Below are 16775 nucleotides of genomic sequence, written 5' to 3' on the forward strand. Positions count from 1 at the left end.
GTGTCCATTTTTGTGATTAGCAGTAATCTTTGGATGGCGTGCATGCGTGTGTGTGTCTGTCATGTCCGTCTCTTTGCAACCATGGACTGTAGCCCACTAGGCTCCTCTGCCCCTGAAGTTTTCCAGGCAGGAATACTGGAGTGAGTTGCCACTTCCCACTCCAGGGGAATCTTCCCAACCCAGGGATCGAACCCACGTCTCTTTCATCTCCTGCATTGGCAAGAGGATTCTTTAATACTGCGCCACCTGGGAAGCCCTTGGATGGCCAACTGCACATTTTTTCCTCAGCAAAAAAAAAACAAAAAAAAACAAAAAAAAACTCATACATTCTGGCTCCTCCCTTACATCTTTAGAACAGTCCCTCCGAGCTGAGAGACTACATCGCAGGCTTAAGTCTTCAGTGAGGCTTCTGAATAAAACATAATTCTCAACTTTTAGGTTGTTCCTTTTTTTTTTTCAGTTGACAACTCCCTATGTCCCCGTGCCCCAGCAATGGAATTTCTGGGTGTGTGAATACAGGGTATTCAGGACATCTGACCAACTCCTGCCCAGGGAACACCAGGAGGAGTGTCCAGAAAGAAGGGTCATAGCCACCAAACAGGAAACATGGAGTCCTCCCCCGGGGCCACCTTTCTTAAATGTGAATCCAGAATCACTGCATTACAGGTGGGGAAACTGAGGCAAGGAGAGGGGAAAGAGGCTGCCCCAAACACCATGGAGCCTCTGAGGGAAGGTCAGAGGAGAGGCCTGGTGTGGCCAGGGAAGGGAGAGAAGAAGGGTGAAGGGAAGATGGGAGGTGTCCTGGTCTCAGACCTGGCAGCCTAGAGGCCAGAGGCAGAAGAATCCCACTGTGTCTCTTCTGTCTCAGCCAACATCCGTGTTCCTGGCACTCAGAGAGGGGACACCGAGGTGGTCCCCTGCTCCCCTGGTTCAGAAAGAGCAGCAAAGAAGTAGCTACTCCTCCCTCCAGAGTGTCCAGAGCCCTCCAGGAATTGGTTACTTTCTCCCTATAGAAAAGGTTCCAACAAGACAGGTTTGCAAATATGAAGAAGGTTGGGGATCTCTGAGGCCCAGTCACGAAATCAAACCTCTCCTGAGCGCCCAAGTTACTTGGCCAGCAGATGGCAGCAAGGCCACAGGGTTGTAACGATGCAGCTGCAATCCTGGGAGTCACTGACTGCACCAAAGCCCCGTAGATTGGAAATTAGGGATGTGTTTTGTTTTGCTCAGAACCAGGTTTACTTCTTGGGGTGCCTGTGAGTGGAAGGAGGGCAATGGGGGATTTGTTCCTCCCCTGCCGAGGACAGATGTCCTCATTCAGGCGTTGCCAGGGAGCGCCTCAGGGTAGATAGGGCCTTCGGGATGCCCCAGATACACCCTCCCGACGGCATGGTGCCAGGCTGTGAGCGGCAGCACCGCCACATGGGGCAGAACTTTGAGACACTCTGGCCTTGGCAGTGAGAGCCTGGAGGCTGGGTGGCACCCCCTGGTGGGGGGTGGAGCAGGGCAGGGGGCACAAACCTGCCGGCTCAGGCCTGAGGTCACCCTGTGGGACTGAGGCCACAGTCTTCCCAGGTCTCTGTGTCTCTGGGGCAGTTTATATCCAGATTGCTGGTTCCAGAACATCAGATGTGTGTCCCCAGGGGACCAATGTGGCCACAGCAACTTTCTCCACACCCTATTGGACTTGCACAGGTCACTTGGGCAAGGGCTGAGAGTTTCTGAAATCTGTGTCCCCTTCCTGACCACCCTGTTACAGCAAGGAGAAAGCTGAGGCCCCTGAAGGGCAGAGCTTGCCCAATATCCCACCAGGCTTCTTTCTTCATTATTTAAGACCTTGTGAAAACTTTTTGCTCCAACCATCATTTCAAGGAGGCATGGAAGCCATGGGGTCATTCAGGAGGAGTCGAGGGTCTCAGCTGTCTGTGGTTCTGGCCAGTAGAATGTGCAGTGGAAACGGTCACTCAAATGGGATCTCGTACCTCCAGCAGGTGGAAGACAAATCCCTGGAGTGTCCACTTCCTGCTCCCTGCACCCCCAACTGCCCTCCAGAGCCTCACCCATGCCCTGCTCTAACCTCAGGCCCCAGGGTCCAGTCACAGGCTGGGTGGGTCTTGGAGAAACCTCCTGCTGGACACGTGGAATCCTGCCCTCACCCTCTGCAGCTCAGCTCCCAGCATCCAGGGAATAAGACACGCAGCCCCCAGGCTGAAGGCAGAGCAGCACGGTGGAGGACACGACCCTGGGACCCGGGGTTGGAATCCTGGCACTTTCACCGACCAGCCCTGTAATCAGGGTCTCTCTGCAAAATTGAGTCCCTCTGTCAGAGACTGGAGGGTTAAGAGCTCCGTGCTTACTAATGGTCTCAGCTGCATCTGACTTATCACAGCCTTAAATAAAAACCACCACACCTGAGCTGCCTCCACTCACATTAGCCTTAATCCTCTCACTGCACTTACAAGGTAAGCGTTGTTATCTCTGCTGCAAGGATGACACATACTGAATACCAGCAGTGGTAAAGAACCCACCTGCCAGGGCAGAAGTGGGCTCGATCCCTGGCACGGGAAGATCCCCTGGAGAAGGACATGGCCACCCACTCCAGTATTCTTGCCTGGGAAATCCCATGGACACAGGAGCCTGGAGGGTTACAGCCCGTGGGATCGCAAAAGAGTCGGACACAACCGAGCAATTGACAACAACACTGAATCCCAGAGAGACTGGCCAAGAACCAGTGGAGACGTGGCAGCAGTGGGATTTGAACCCAGATCTATGGAATCCTGAAGCTGAGGCAGGGCTCAGACAGCTGTATTCTGCATTGCTCTAGGTCAATTATTGAGCACAAATTATTGAAGGATTTTTATGTGGCTATCACAGAGTGTGACCTTTTGAACTCATACTCTGTAAAGTCTACCTGTCAAAAAAAAAAAAAAAATCCCAATTTTTTTTTTCCAACTGAAGAGCCCCCAACCTGAGTTCCCAGCCCTGACTATGCCATCCAACCTCAAACCTCTGGACATGTCAGTCTTACGATTTGATGGGATTATAAAGGCTACTGTCCCTATGCCTCTCTATTGGATGTTTGAACCCTAAATTTGTTGTAACATGTTGCAAGTAACAGAAAAGCCCATTCGAAGTAGCTTAAACGGTTACATCCAGAGGCCCTCCACCTTCAGGCCAGGTGTGACCCAGCAGCTCAGTGATGTCATACGGAGCTGTTTTTCTCTGTCTTCTGTGGTGCTGACCTCATCCTTAGGGGCCTACCTCACATCCCAAGATGTTTTCTTTGTCTCTTGTCTATTTCCAGGAGGAGGGCAAGTGCCTAGGATTCCCACCGGAAGTTCCAAGATGCATTCTAAGTGGGGCAGCTTAATCACATGCACACCCTGAATCAATCACCAATCGTGGTGGAGAGATGACAGGTTCTCTCGACATGGACCAAGTTGAGTTTTCCTCTCCCAGAACCATGCAGATCCTCTAAGGGGAACTGGGCCTGACTGGCAGGGAGAAGGGGTAGGGGAAATGGATGCTGGGGAAGCGAGGTGTCAAATGACCCTTCAAGTCTCCTACAATTTCCCTGCCAAGTGGTCTTCCAGACTCAGTTCAACGTCTCCCAGGCCTCCTCCACCACGCCACACTCCAGCTTTTGTCAAGGGGAACTGTCTTGGATTTGAGACCTTTCTTGTTGACATGTCTCCCTGGGAATCCAACCTTTGGTTCTGTCTCTGTCCTCTGAGTCCACAAAAACAGTCTGGTCCTCTTGTTCGAGGCAGCCTTTCAGAGACAGAGCAGGGAATCAAAGTCACCCTGTCAGCCCTCTCCTCAAGGTAAAACTTCCCAGTTCCCCATCGTTCTACACAGGACTTAACTGTGTAACTTGGGCATGCTTACTAACTTTTCCAGGCCTCATCAGCCTCACTGATCAAGGCTGGGGACAACTGGAGCTTCTCAGGCTGATGGGGAGCCGTGGGATGGGGATCTGCAAAGTCCCTGAAGAAATATTCTACACATATAAAGCCTTGGTTTTACTGGAGGTATTTTTCCCTCCAATGGAAATCTAAAACATTTTAATTTTAAAAACATTATGTGAACAACTCAACAATATAAGGACAAGCAACCCAGTTAAAAATTGTACAAAGGATTTGCAGAGACATTTCTCCAAAGAAGATATATAAACAGACACGAAGAGATAGTCAATGTCATTAGCTCTTAGGGAAATGCAAATCAAACCCATAATGAAACATCATTTCACACCCACTAGGATGGCTTAAGAAGAAGAGAGACAATAACAATTGTTGGCAAGATGTGGGATACCACAGACTGCTGGTGAGAATGTAAACCAGTACAGGCTCTTTGGAAAACACTTTGATAAATCCTCACAAAATTAAACACAGGGTTACCATATGACCCAGAAATTCCATTCCTAAGTATAGGCACAAGGAAACTGAAAACATATGTCCACATAAAAAACTAGTATGTGAATATTCATAGTAGCATGATTCATAAAAGCAAAAATGTGGAAACAATCCAAATGTCTATAAACTGATGAATGGATCAACAAATGTGGTTTATCCATATGATGAAATCTTAGTCATAAAAAGGAATTAATCTACAACATGGATGAACCTTGAAACCATGATGCTAAGTAAACAAAGCCAGATACAAAAGACCACATATTTTATGATTTCAATTACATGAAATGTTCCAGTAAAGGAAACCCATAAAGACAGAAGGAAGATTATTGGCTGCCAGGGGCAAAGGGAAAGGGAAAATGGGGAGTGACTGCTAATTGGCACATGGTTTATTTTTAGGAGGATGAAAATGTTATAAGTTGTACACTTTGAAAGGGCACATTTTATGATATGTGAATTTCATCTCAATAAAAAGAGTTCCATTCATCTTTAAAAAATAACAGTTGCAGATATGGAATAAAACATAGACTCCATACGAGTATTTTAACAATATTTTTGTTGTTTTCCCACTACAATATTGTAATGTAATTAGCCTCCAATTAAAATGAATAATTTTAAAAAATAAAAATATTTTTGTTGTTTTTGTAAAACAAAGATGTTTATTGTAAAAAAAAAAAATTTCAAATAATAAAGTTGAAAAAAAAACAACAAACCTCAGAATCCTTTGCCAGCTCCATAAGAGAAAAACACAGTGGTAATCATTACTAACATTTTAGCAAACATCCTTTCAGGCACCTTGCTAGTGATGTTGTCATGGATACTGACCAGTGTACACTTTTCTGTACAAGGAACCGAACCTTAGTGGGGGCTGTGTTGGTCTGTGCAAGCCCCCTCTCCGCCTTTTTCCCCTCCCATACCATTTCCTGCCCTCTCAACCATCATTCATTTTTACCTGGGCCTTGGAGGTGTTATAAAATGTTTATCAGTTTGAAGGATGTATTCTGATGTATTTTCCATGCATACACATGGCTAGAGAGAAGTGGGCGGGGGGGTTGTTACAGATCTCATTCTATTTCTTTCCTCTCTGGCCAAGCACCGTGTGTTTAAGACTTATCCGTCCAGTTGCTATGTGCACGTCAGGTGTGCTGCTCTGTCTCAGGATTTCTCAGCCTCGGCACTGACATTTGGGGCTGGACCGTTCTTCCTTGGGGGGGCTGCCCTATGTACTGTGGGGTGATCAGCAGTATCCAGTAGGTGCTAGTTGCTCCTTCTCCTCAGCTGTGACGCTCAAAACTGTCTCCAGACATTGACAATTGTCCTGGGGGTCCAGGGGCAAAATCTCCCCAGTTGAGAATCCTTGCTTCTTGTCAACTTGTTGTACCAGAAATGGAATATGTGCTGCAGCTAGACATCCAGAAAGAAAGAGTCCTGGCTATAACAAAATTCCATTCCGGATGTTCTGAGTGTCAGAGAACCTTGCTGCCATCAAGCTGAGGCACACTGGGTGGAAATGTGTGGGGTACGAGGAACTGGTCTTTGAGCGATGCATAAAATCCTTCAAGGGTAAAATCATTTATCCCCTCAGCCAGCATTTACTGAGCAGCTACTATATGCCAGATACTCGTCTTGGCGCTGGGTAAACAATCAGCTTTCAAGGAGCTTACCCTCAAAGTGGGAAATAAAATGAACAATAAGCCACTGTTGCTACTCAACAGCAAGTGCTATGAAGAAAGTCGTGTCTTAATAAGAAAGCAGAGATGGGGGCGTAGGAAGGCCTGAGGAGGAAGTCCTCCTGAGGACTTGAAAGTGAGATAGGATGCCAGTGTGAAGGTTAGGGGAAAGCTTTCTTGAGAGCAAGAAAATTAAAAATGCACTTTCCTTTTTACCACACAGATTCTCATTGCATTTTAACTCGGAGGAGAAATTAGGATGTTTCATGATAAGAAGAGCATAGGATTCTACAGTGAGCACCTGCCGTCTCACCTTATCACACTTCCTGGTATGGACATGAGATCAGCTGCAGCAGAACCTTCATTCTCCAGCTAAGAACCGTTGATGAATGCAATCCCGCTGATAACTGGATACGTATTCCAACAAGTAGCAACAGTATTCCGTGAGTAGAAATACCCCGAGTGCGCTAACCAAATTGCTCTTGAAGCATGTTTATATTGTTTCTAATTTTTCACCATTATATGCCATGGCTGCATGGATCTGATGATGAGACTCGGGCCTTTGAGGACCTGTTGGATCTGCCAAAGACTGTTCTGTGCTCTGCCCCCTCTCCCTACTTCCAGCTCTGTCCTTCTCAGCTCCACCCTTAGCTTTTGGAGGAAGGGTGGGCTGCTCTGTGCCTTGGTTTCCCCACTGGCGGGCTTCAGTGAGAACACCGTAGCCCCTCCTCTCCTCCCCAGTTTCTGAGTCTCCCGTGGAACAGGAACCCAGAACCAAGGGCGGGTTGGCAAGTCAACACGCTGGCCCCAGTAACAGGGAGCTGAGGAAAATGGGAGCCCTCGGAGGAGGGGGAGGCTCCTGCGGCTCCCCTTGTGGGCTGCTGCCTGGGGCCGCCTGTGTCAACAGCCAGGGGTCCCTATCCTGATCCTGTTGGGGACAGCCTCCCCTCTTTGCCCTGCAGGGATTGGCCTGGGGGATGTGGGCAGCGAGGCTCTCCCTGGAGAGGTTGCTGCCATCAAACCCAATGAGAGGCACTAGTGAGCCATGAATTGTCAGATCTTATGATTTTTTTTGAAGTAAATCAGGCATCCAGATTTTTAAGGATTGACAATCAGTATTTTAGGGCTTCCCCAGTGGCTCAGCAGTAAAGAATCTGCCTGCCAACACAGGGGATGTGTGTTCGATCCCTGGGTGGGCAAGATCCCCTGGAGGAGAAAATGGCAACCCACTCCAGTATTCTTGCCTGGGCAATCCCATGGACAGAGGAGCCTGGCGGGCTACAGTCCAGGGGGTCACAAAAGCCTTGGACATGACTGAGCGACTAAAACAACAACAATCAGTATTTTAAAAATATATGCAACATGGTAGGTGTCAGCCAGGGTACAGCCTTCAACCAGGCCATCTGTCTATGCTCTCAGCTGAGAAGTGGTCACACAGAGAACTCATGGATCCCAAGCAGCTGTTTTGGAACCAAACCACACCAACCAGGCAAGAGACGGCACAGGGTCCTGGAGTGTCAGAGCCAGAGATGGCCTCCCTGTGGCACAGGGTTGGGGGAGAGATGGACACTGAGGCCAAAGTGAAGGGACGTGCCCAGCATCGCACCGGTCTCCTGCCCCCAGCTCGGGGCTCCTTCACTCCTAGGCCTATTGCCCAATCCTCCTTGCCTCTTAGTCACTGGTATTTTGGACTGTTGGCTAACACCTGGTGCCTAGCAAAGGAAGAGAGAGGCCCCTTTCAGGAAGGCCTCAGCCCCCGCATGTCACCAGGAGGCCTTGGGCAAGGCTGTGTGATTACCACCTAAAAGGGGCCGCAAGTGGGCAAGGCTGTGTGATTACCACCTAAAAGGGGCCGCAAGTGGCAGAGGATCCGAGAAGGGACAATGACAGGGGCTTGGAAGGCACTGGTGCTGCTGGCAGGCTTGGCAGCCGTGGCCTGTGTGGCCCAGCGTGGTCTGAGCTATGAAGAGATCGTCACCCAGGCCCTGAAGTTCTTCAACCAGGGGCGGCGAGGACAGCGCATCTTTGGCCTGCTGGAAAGCACCCCGCCGCCACCTGATTTGGTGAGGGTCAGGGGCTCAAGCCCGGGGAGTGGGTACCACCTACCTCACAGCATCCCGTGAGGCCAGCAGGCAGGAGCGAGTGCCCCAAACAGGCACAAAGTGCTTGGTTAACAGCAGATGCTGCTGTTATTACTATGATGTTTCTCCACTCAGAAGGTAAAACAGAGACTGGAATCTCTTTCCGGCCTGACAGCTGGCTAGCTGATCAATTCTGGGTTTTGCTCAAGGGTGGAATGTGGGGTCTCGGAGTCCATTCTGCACTCAGGCCCTGGACTTGAAGGAGTAAGCAGAGTTGTTTCAAAGGATGGACAGGAGCCAGACTGGTCCCACCAGAAGGCACCTCAGCAGGGCCTTCCAGGGTCCCCCTTCCCACCTCCTTACCTCTCTCCTGGCAGTTGAGCGTGCAAGGCAAGTATTCTAGGTCCTTTGTTCCAGAAGAGGAGATTGAGGTGCAGAGATGGGAGGTGACCCCTCAAGGTGGTCCAGCCATGAAGTGGTGGCCTCCGCTGGTTTCCAGAAGCCGTGCGTGCCTTCAGTCTCTGCTGAGGCCGTTTGAAGCGGCCGCCTCTCTTAGGTGGGAAGTGCAGACCTTGGGCAAGCCCTGTCAACTTGGAACTGTGATCTCTCTCCCCCCTTTGTTCTCTCCTGTGTAAAAGGGAGATGACCGTGACTCTTCTCCTGCTTCTTTAGAACTCCACCACGATCCCGCTCAACTTCAGGATTAAAGAGACTGTGTGCTTCCTGCTCTGGTACCGCCGAAGGCCCCGACAGTGTCCTTTCAGGGAGGGCGGGGTGAGTCTCCCATCCATCCCCTGGCTCCCCGCCCCAATGAGCAGGACAAGGAATCTCCCCTCTCTCTCACCTCCTTCCCGGAGGCCAAGTTTGCTTCCACCCACCCACAGACAGGTGAGGTTTGACTGTGGAAGCTTTTTTAAAAAATTGGGTTTTTCCTTATGGCTTTTTCTTACTACAATTTTCCCATCCTTATTAAAAAAGCAATACATGCTAAAGAAGCGACTCAATATTAAAAGAGAAAGAACAAAGAGGGACCATAATCCGCCTCAGTTCAGTTTAGTCACTCAGGTGTGTCTGACTCTTTGCGACACCATGGACTGCAGCACGCCAGGCCTCCCTGTCCATCACCAACTCCTGGAGCGTACTCACACTCACGTCCATGAGTCAGGGATGCCATCCAACCATCTCATCCTCTGTCGTCCCCTTCTCCTGCCTTCAATCTTTCCCAGCATTGGGGTCTTTTCCAATGAGTTAGTTCTTTGCATCAGGTAGCCAAAGTATTGGAGTTTCAGCCTCAGCATCAGTCCTTCCAATGAATATTCAGGACAGATTTCCTTTAGGATGGACTGGTTGGATCTCCTTGCAGTCCAAGGGACTCTCAAGAGTCTTCTCCAACACCACAGTTGAAAACCATAAATTATTTTTTAGTTTTTGTTGATGCTTTTATAATCCACCCAGATAACTGCTGACTTTATTTTTCTGGGCTCCAAAATCACTGCAGATGGTGATTGCAGCCATGAAATTAAAAGACACTTACTCCTTGGAAGGAAAGTTATGACCAACCTAGACAGCACATTAAAAAGCAGAGACATTACTTTGCCAACAAAGATCTGTCTAGTCAAGGCTATGGTTTTTCCAGTGGTCATGTATGGATGTGAGAGTTGGACTATAAAGAAAGCTGAGCGCCGAAGAATTGAGGCTTTTGAACTGTGGTGTTGGAGAAGACTCTTGAGAGTCCCTTGGACTGCAAGGAGATCCAACCAGTCCATCCTAAAGGAGATCAGGCCTAGGTGTTCATTGGAAGGACTGATGTTAAAGCTGAAACTCCAATACTTTGGCCATCTGATGCGAAGAGCTGACTCATTTGAAAAGACCCTAATGCTGGGAAAGATTGAGGGCAGGAGGAGAAGGGGACGACAGAGGATTAGATGGTTGGATGGCATCACCGACTCGATGGACATGGGTTTGGGTGGACTGCAGGAGTTGGTGATGAACAGGGAGCCCTGGCGAGCTGCGGTTCATGGGGTCGCAAAGAGTCAGACATGACTGAGCGACTGAACTGAACAGATAACTGCTTTTCTAAAATTAGGAAAATATTTTATTATAGCAAACTAACAAAATTTAGAGAAGCGAAGTAAAAAACAAAAAATCTGCAACCCCACTAGTCAGGAGACAACATTAACTGTTGCTGTATCATCTTCAGTACCTTTTTGATGTACACACGAGTGTTTTAAACAATTTAACTCCCTCTCAGCTAATTTATGGAGACCCTTTCCCGTGTAAGAACTTGCATGAAAGTCCTTAATGCTATCGGGCGCGCACGGAGCCTGCCCGGGTGTTCCCAGCGGCCGCTGCTCCCTCCTGCGTCTAGCGGGTGGATTGGAGCTCGGGAGTCGGGGGACCTGGGCGAGAGCGCCGTCCGCTACAGCCCGTGTGCTTGCTCGGCAGGAGGAGCTGAACTGCACCGGCTCCTTCTTCATGCTGCGGCAACTCCGCCTCCTGTCGCTCAACTGCGTGCCGGACCGTGAGCTGGAGCCAGAGGTGAGCCCCTGCGCCCTCACCTGCCCCAGTTCCCGTCTCAGCGGCGCTTTGCCTGGTGACCGCCAGTGATCGAGGGTCCCTCATCCGGGCCACTGGCTTAGGCGCGTGGAACCTCAGTTCTTGAGGTCCCGGACCTTAGACCTGGAAACTGAACCGGTCTAAACGCAAGTAGTCTGGAGGGGAGAGGGGTAGCCAGACCTTGATGATTGACGGCTAGTCGTCTGGCAGAAGGGGTTGGGGGCAGGAACTGATGGTCTCCTCCTGGGGCTGGGAGGGGACTCAGTCTTTCACCCGCTGTTCTCTGGGCCTTGAGCTCTGGTAATCCGCCTCCCCATCCCACTTTTGGGAAGACCAGCCGGAGGTGGAGCCTCCTGTTAAGTGAGCGCAATAGTCGGGGTGGACAAGAGTGGCAGGTGTTCCTAGCCCCTCTGGGCTTTGGGAGAGGGCCTGACTGGGGACCCCTCCAGCGCCATCACCAAGGTCACTGCCTGGACCTCAAGACTCATCCCCACCTGGGGAGAGAGGGGCCACACGTGGGACAGGAAGGTGGAGGGGGCGATCGATGGGGGCGCTCACGGCGGCATCACTTCTGCAGCCCCGCCGCCGGGAGAGGCGCTCTGCTGGGTCCTCTGGGGAAGACCCTCCAGAACTTGACAGCTCCAATCTGCCACCTGCGGTCAGGGACCTGTATGATAGAGCCAAGTACGACATTATCTCCAACATCCTGAGGAATTTCTAGGGCTGGAGAAGGGAAGGGATGCCCTGCAAGCCCACAGCGACCTGCGATTCCCACCCATTCTCTGCCTCTGCTGCCCTTAGCACTCCCTGGCCTGCAAATGAGCCCACCCATACTCCTCAGCCTTTGCACACCTGCTTCCCTCTGCCGGGGAATTCCTGCCCATCCCGTGTCTGTGGATGCTCCACATCCTTCCAGGCATAGGTCCAAAGTCACCTCCCCCAGGAAGCCTCTCTGCTCTTCCCTGAGCAGCACAAGTGTCCTTCCCTCGTCCGTGGTACAGTCACGATCCTCAAACCATGCTGGCAAGTACCAGCTGCGTCCTGGGCTACAGAGCACTGTCTCTCCTCCCAGCGGGGCCCTCCTGTGCCAGCTGCAGGGGCTGGGGAGGGAGTTTCTCTGCCAAGTGCTCCTGAATCCCGGGAGGACAGTTCTTTCTGGGCAAGACCCTGAGTGCCCCTGTTCCCTGCCCAGTCACTGTGATAATGACATGTCCCTTTATATATCTAGCACCCCCAAGAGGGTGCCAGGGCATCCTCTGCTGAGAGCGCCAGGAGTGAAACTCAATAAAATGTTTCTAAGTTGAACGATGATGTGAATAAGTGAATGAATCAAGTGTAAGGGATGAGCCAGCTGGACTTGGGAGGAAGAGACCAAGGAGGCAGGTCCTGGGGGTGAGATTCCACCGTGCACCTTGGGCACACAGACTCCCTGCGGTCAGGGCAGGGGCAGTGACAAGAAACAGGATAATGAGGGGCGCCATCTGAGGGCCATGCCGGGAGCTCAAAGGCAAAGTAACCTGCCCCCAGGTTATTCTGGAACCACCTCTCCTTCCTTTCGGCTACTTTTATTCTTCTTCATCATAAAGCTCCAGCCAGAACCTCTTCTGGATCCCCAGACTCGCACATCAGATGGCCTCATAGACGCCTCCCCATGGACGTCCCGGGGTGCCACCCACTCAGAATCTTCCCTCCAGACCGCCCTTCTTAGTGCCCAATCCAGCTGATGGCAGCCTCATCCACCCAAGGACCTGAGCCCTGCTTAGAGTCTCTGCTGTCTCTCAGGGAGAGTCTGGTTTTGGAGTTGGTCTCAGTTCCTGATCCATCCAGCCCTGTGAAGAGGGCCTGGCACATGGCAGTTGCTCAGTAAACACCTGTTGAGTGGACGAGAGCCCTTTTCTTCTCACCAGTAGGCCCCCCTTTTCAAATTTTTGCTAGAGAAATATCTGTGGGAAACCCTCTCATTTGAGGGGCCATAGTGTAGAGCCCCTCGGGAGAATGGGTTTTTTTTCAGCCAGGGCTTCCCTGGTAGCTCACCTGGTAAAGAATCTGCCTACAATGCCAGAGACCCTGGTCCACTTCTTGGGTCGGGACAATCCCCTGAAGAAAGGAGAGGCCATAAACTCCAGTATTCTTGCCTGGAGAATTCCATGGACAGAGGAGCTGGTGGGCTACAGTCTATGGGGTTGCAAAGAGACGGACATGACTGAGTGACTAAGCACAGCACAGGGAAGCCAAGGACTCCTGTTAATGATAATAGCCATGATTTATGAACACTACTTCCCACTGAACAGAAACACACTTCTCAGGTCTTAGAACAGTATTGCAAGGTGCATGCATCACCAGCAACTTTTAGTGAGAAAATTACGCCTCAAGGAAATTGGTTGACTCGACTGTAGTCCACACTCCAACCCCCTTGTAATCTAAATCTAGGAGCGTGTAATCTAAATCTAAATTGAGGGAGTGACCCTCAGGTGGGAAATGGGCAGGTTTGGGTGGACCAGGATAAACTAGACCTCAGACCATCTCTCCCTATGGTGGGGTGATGCTGTTCACCTGGAGAAGGCCCTTGTAGCCCCACAGAAGGTGCCAGCAGCTGAGGCACACCATCTATCACTCTCTTGCCTGACCTCCACCCCAAGAGAATACTCCTAGGCCTCAGCCAGGTCTTCTGTGGGGCCCTGGACAGTAATGGGGCTCAGCAACTTCTCCCCGCAAGTTCAAGACTCATCTGCGGCGGTCAATGCCGCATCACACGCGGTCTGGGGAAGCTGGCCCATCATACTGTACCCAGCGAGAGGCAGGCCTATGGGAGCAGCCACCAGGCTCTGCTGGGCTGCCCTGCTGCATTCTCCTAGCCCCAGAATGATCAGGCCCTGAGACAGCACCAAGGCGCCAAACACAGCTCAGCCTCTTGGCCTTGGCAGCTTCTGAAAGTCTTCAGAGCCATCAGAGCAAGTCTGAGAAGGGAGAATTCACTGGGGTTGGGCATGGGAACACAATGGGTGAGCAGACCTCTAGGTTAACATCTAAACGGCTGCAGAAATCAACTTTCGCTCCCTGTACAGATACCTGTAGCTCAGCTGGTAAAGAATCTGCCTGCAATGCAGGAGACCCAGGTTCAATTCCTGAGTCAGGGAGATAACCTGGAGAAGGAAATGGCCACCCACTCCGGTATTCTTGCCTGGAGAATCCCATGGACAGAGGAACCCGGCAGGCTACAGTCCATGGGGTTGCAAGAGCTGGACAGGACTTAGTGACTAAACCACCATCACCATAGACAGATATGATGTGAGCTTTATTTTTAAAAGAAAAAATGACCATAGTCATTTTGTGTCCCATTTTACAACCAGCTTATTTTCCTTTAACCTATCATCAGCCAATACACTTCAGTCACTATTGGCTCACATTTTTTCTTTTTTTCTGTCTTATGCTCCATTGGGTGACTAGACCTCCATTTATTTAAGTTACTCCTGCTGTTGAAGTTGTTTCCGGTTTTTTGCTTTGTTTTTAAACAATGTTGAGATAAAAATAAGTTCCTAGAATGGAAACAGTATCAGAGTGTATGACCATGTTAAGAACTTAATGTATTGGTAAATTACTATCTAGGATTGTAGACAGTAATTAAGCAATATTGCTGTTCTGGCAGTTTTATTTATACTACTTGGAAATAGGGAATGGCCTGAGTGCCCAGCCAACAGAGGAATGGTTAAGTAATCTGTGTTATACTCACTGGATTGCATATTGTACAGCCTTTAAGGTAAATCTGAAGACAATGTTGTATCAAGGAAAATGCTTGTGTTAGACTCGAGCAAAGGACCTGCTAAGCTGGGTTTATCTCCACGTGATGGAGACCATAGAGCCCTTGGAGTCCACAGGTCCCCTCATCATCTCGGCCTGAACTGCACCCCAGGATCTGCAGCCCCAGAAGGGACAGTAAACCTTGGGGCCTTAGAGGCCACAATGCAAATCAGTGTCCAACTTTTTTTTTTAAACAGCTTTATCGAGCTGCAGTTGACATAGAATAACTTGCACATATTCAAAGTATACATTTGCTAAGTTTGACATAATGTACATCTGTGAAACCATCCCCACAAGACAGTGCACATACCAACCACCCCTCCAGAGTCTCCTCACACCCTTTAAATTCTGAGAACTCCCCAACACCCTGCTCATCAACCCTGCTGCCCTCAGGCAATCCACGATCTACTTCTGTTGCTATGTTAGTTTACATTTTCTGCTTGTTGTTCACTGAGTCGTCTCTGACTCTTTGTGACCCTAGGAACCGCAATGCGCCAGGCTTCCCTGTCCTTCAACAACCCGCAACTTGTGCAAACTCATGTCCGTTGAGTCGCTGATGCCATCCAACTATCTAATTCTCTGTCGTCCCCTTCTCCTGCCTTCAATCTTTCCCAGCATCTGGGCCTTTTCTAATGAGTCAGCCCTTCCCATCAGGTGGCCAAAGGATTGGAGCTTCAGCATCAGTCCTTCCAATGAATATTCAGGACTGATTTCCTGTAGGACTGACTGGTTTGATCTCCTTGCAGTCCAAGGGACTCTCAACAGTCTTCTCCAATACCACAGTTTGAAGGCATCAATTCTTCGGCGTTCGGCCTTCTTTATGGTCCAGCTCTCACATCCATACATGACTACTGGAAAAACCATAGCTTTGACTAGATGTCTGGACCTTTGTCAGCAAAGTAATGTCACTGCTTTTCTTCCAAGGAGCAGGTGTCTTTTAATTTCATGGCTGCAGTCATTGTCCACAGTGATTATGGAGCCCAAGAAAATAAAGTCTGTCACTGTTTCCATTGTTTCCCCATCTATTTGCCATGAAGTGCTGGGTAGAGTTCTATATAAATGGAAATCTGCTATAGACTGGAGGTTTGTGTTCCCTCAAAATTCACATGCTGAAATCCTAACCTCTAAAGTAATGGTATTTGCAGACTGGGCATTTGGGATGTACTGATATTAGGTCACGAGGGCTCTGGAATAACTGATGTTATAAAAGGGACTGTGGCGAGCTCGCGTGCCATCCCCGCCATGTGAAGACACACAGCAAAAAGGCGGCTGTCTGTGAGCCAGGAAGCGGGGCCTCTCTAGACACTGAATCTGCCAGTCCCTTCAACTTGAACTTCCCATCCTCCAGAATTGCAAGAAATAAATTTCTGCTGTCTATAAGCCAGTCAGTCTTTGGTAATTTTTACAGCAGCCTGAACAGACCAAGACACAACACACAGCAATGTCCTCCTTTTTTGACCAGCTTCTTTCACTACGCATCATTATTTCGAGATTCTTTCACGCTGTATCGAAACATCAATCATTCCAATCTCCTAAGAGAAGTGGGTATCCACCCTCAGGGCACCTGGAGACAAGTGAAAAAACTGAATTATAACTTTAGAATCATCCTTCAAATAATAGGCCCAGATGGCTTCACTGGTGAATTCTATCAAATATTAAAAAAAATAATACTAATTCTTTACAAACTCTTACAGAAATACAGGAGGAGGAAACACTTCACTCGTTCTATGAGGCCAGTACCACCGGCCAAGGACATCACAAGAAAAGAAAACTACAGAATATAGCTCTAGTGAACACAGATGTATAAAAAACTCCTTTAAAAAATATCAGCAAGCCATTCAGCAACATATAAAGGATTATACACCATGACCGAGTGGGATTTATTCTAGGAATTCAATGTTGTATCAGTATCTTGAAAATCAATTAATGTTATATACCGTATTAACAGCTGAAAGGACAGGAAAAGCTGATAGGTGCACGAAAAACATCTGATGAAATCTAACACCTATTCATGACAAAACCGCAACTAAGTAAGAACAGAATGCAACTTCCCTAGGTCTCTGATGAAAACCCCACAGCTTAACATATTCACTGGTGAAGGACCTAAGACTGAGAACAAGGCAACCATGTCTATCTGTGCCATTTATACACCACACTGTACGGCAGGTTCTTTTCTATGTTTTTTTTTTCAGCCAGAGCATGCAGCTTGTGGGATCTATTCCCCAACCAGGACTGAACCCAGGCCATGGTAGTGAGAGCTC

At 49.4% G+C, this 16775-nt stretch overlaps 1 protein-coding gene across 1 annotated transcript; it reads left to right on the top strand.

The window, feature by feature from the left end:
* Positions 1-7596: 7596 nt before the first annotated feature.
* On the top strand, positions 7597-11536 carry LOC102391467 (15 kDa protein B). Its single transcript, XM_006065207.3, has 4 exons — positions 7597-8142; positions 8833-8934; positions 10606-10698; positions 11294-11536. Exons 1-4 carry the CDS (start codon positions 7963-7965, stop codon positions 11435-11437), a joined length of 519 nt encoding a protein of 172 aa, XP_006065269.1. The 5' UTR covers positions 7597-7962; the 3' UTR covers positions 11438-11536.
* Positions 11537-16775: the final 5239 nt, after the last annotated feature.

The sequence above is a fragment of the Bubalus bubalis genome, chromosome 21, assembly GCF_019923935.1.
Source record: "Bubalus bubalis isolate 160015118507 breed Murrah chromosome 21, NDDB_SH_1, whole genome shotgun sequence".
NCBI classification, from domain to species: Eukaryota; Metazoa; Chordata; class Mammalia; order Artiodactyla; family Bovidae; genus Bubalus; species Bubalus bubalis.

What these genes read in the sequence shown, in the direction of transcription:
- LOC102391467 (XM_006065207.3), top strand. Translation starts at nt 7,963, where the DNA reads ATGACAGGGGCTTGGAAGGCACTGGTGCTGCTGGCAGGCTTGGCAGCC. An exon ending in CCCCGCCGCCACCTGATTTG is followed by an intron (nt 8,143 to 8,832) that starts GTGAGGGTCAGG and finishes CTGCTTCTTTAG; the next exon opens with AACTCCACCACGATCCCGCT. An exon ending in GTCCTTTCAGGGAGGGCGGG is followed by an intron (nt 8,935 to 10,605) that starts GTGAGTCTCCCA and finishes CTTGCTCGGCAG; the next exon opens with GAGGAGCTGAACTGCACCGG.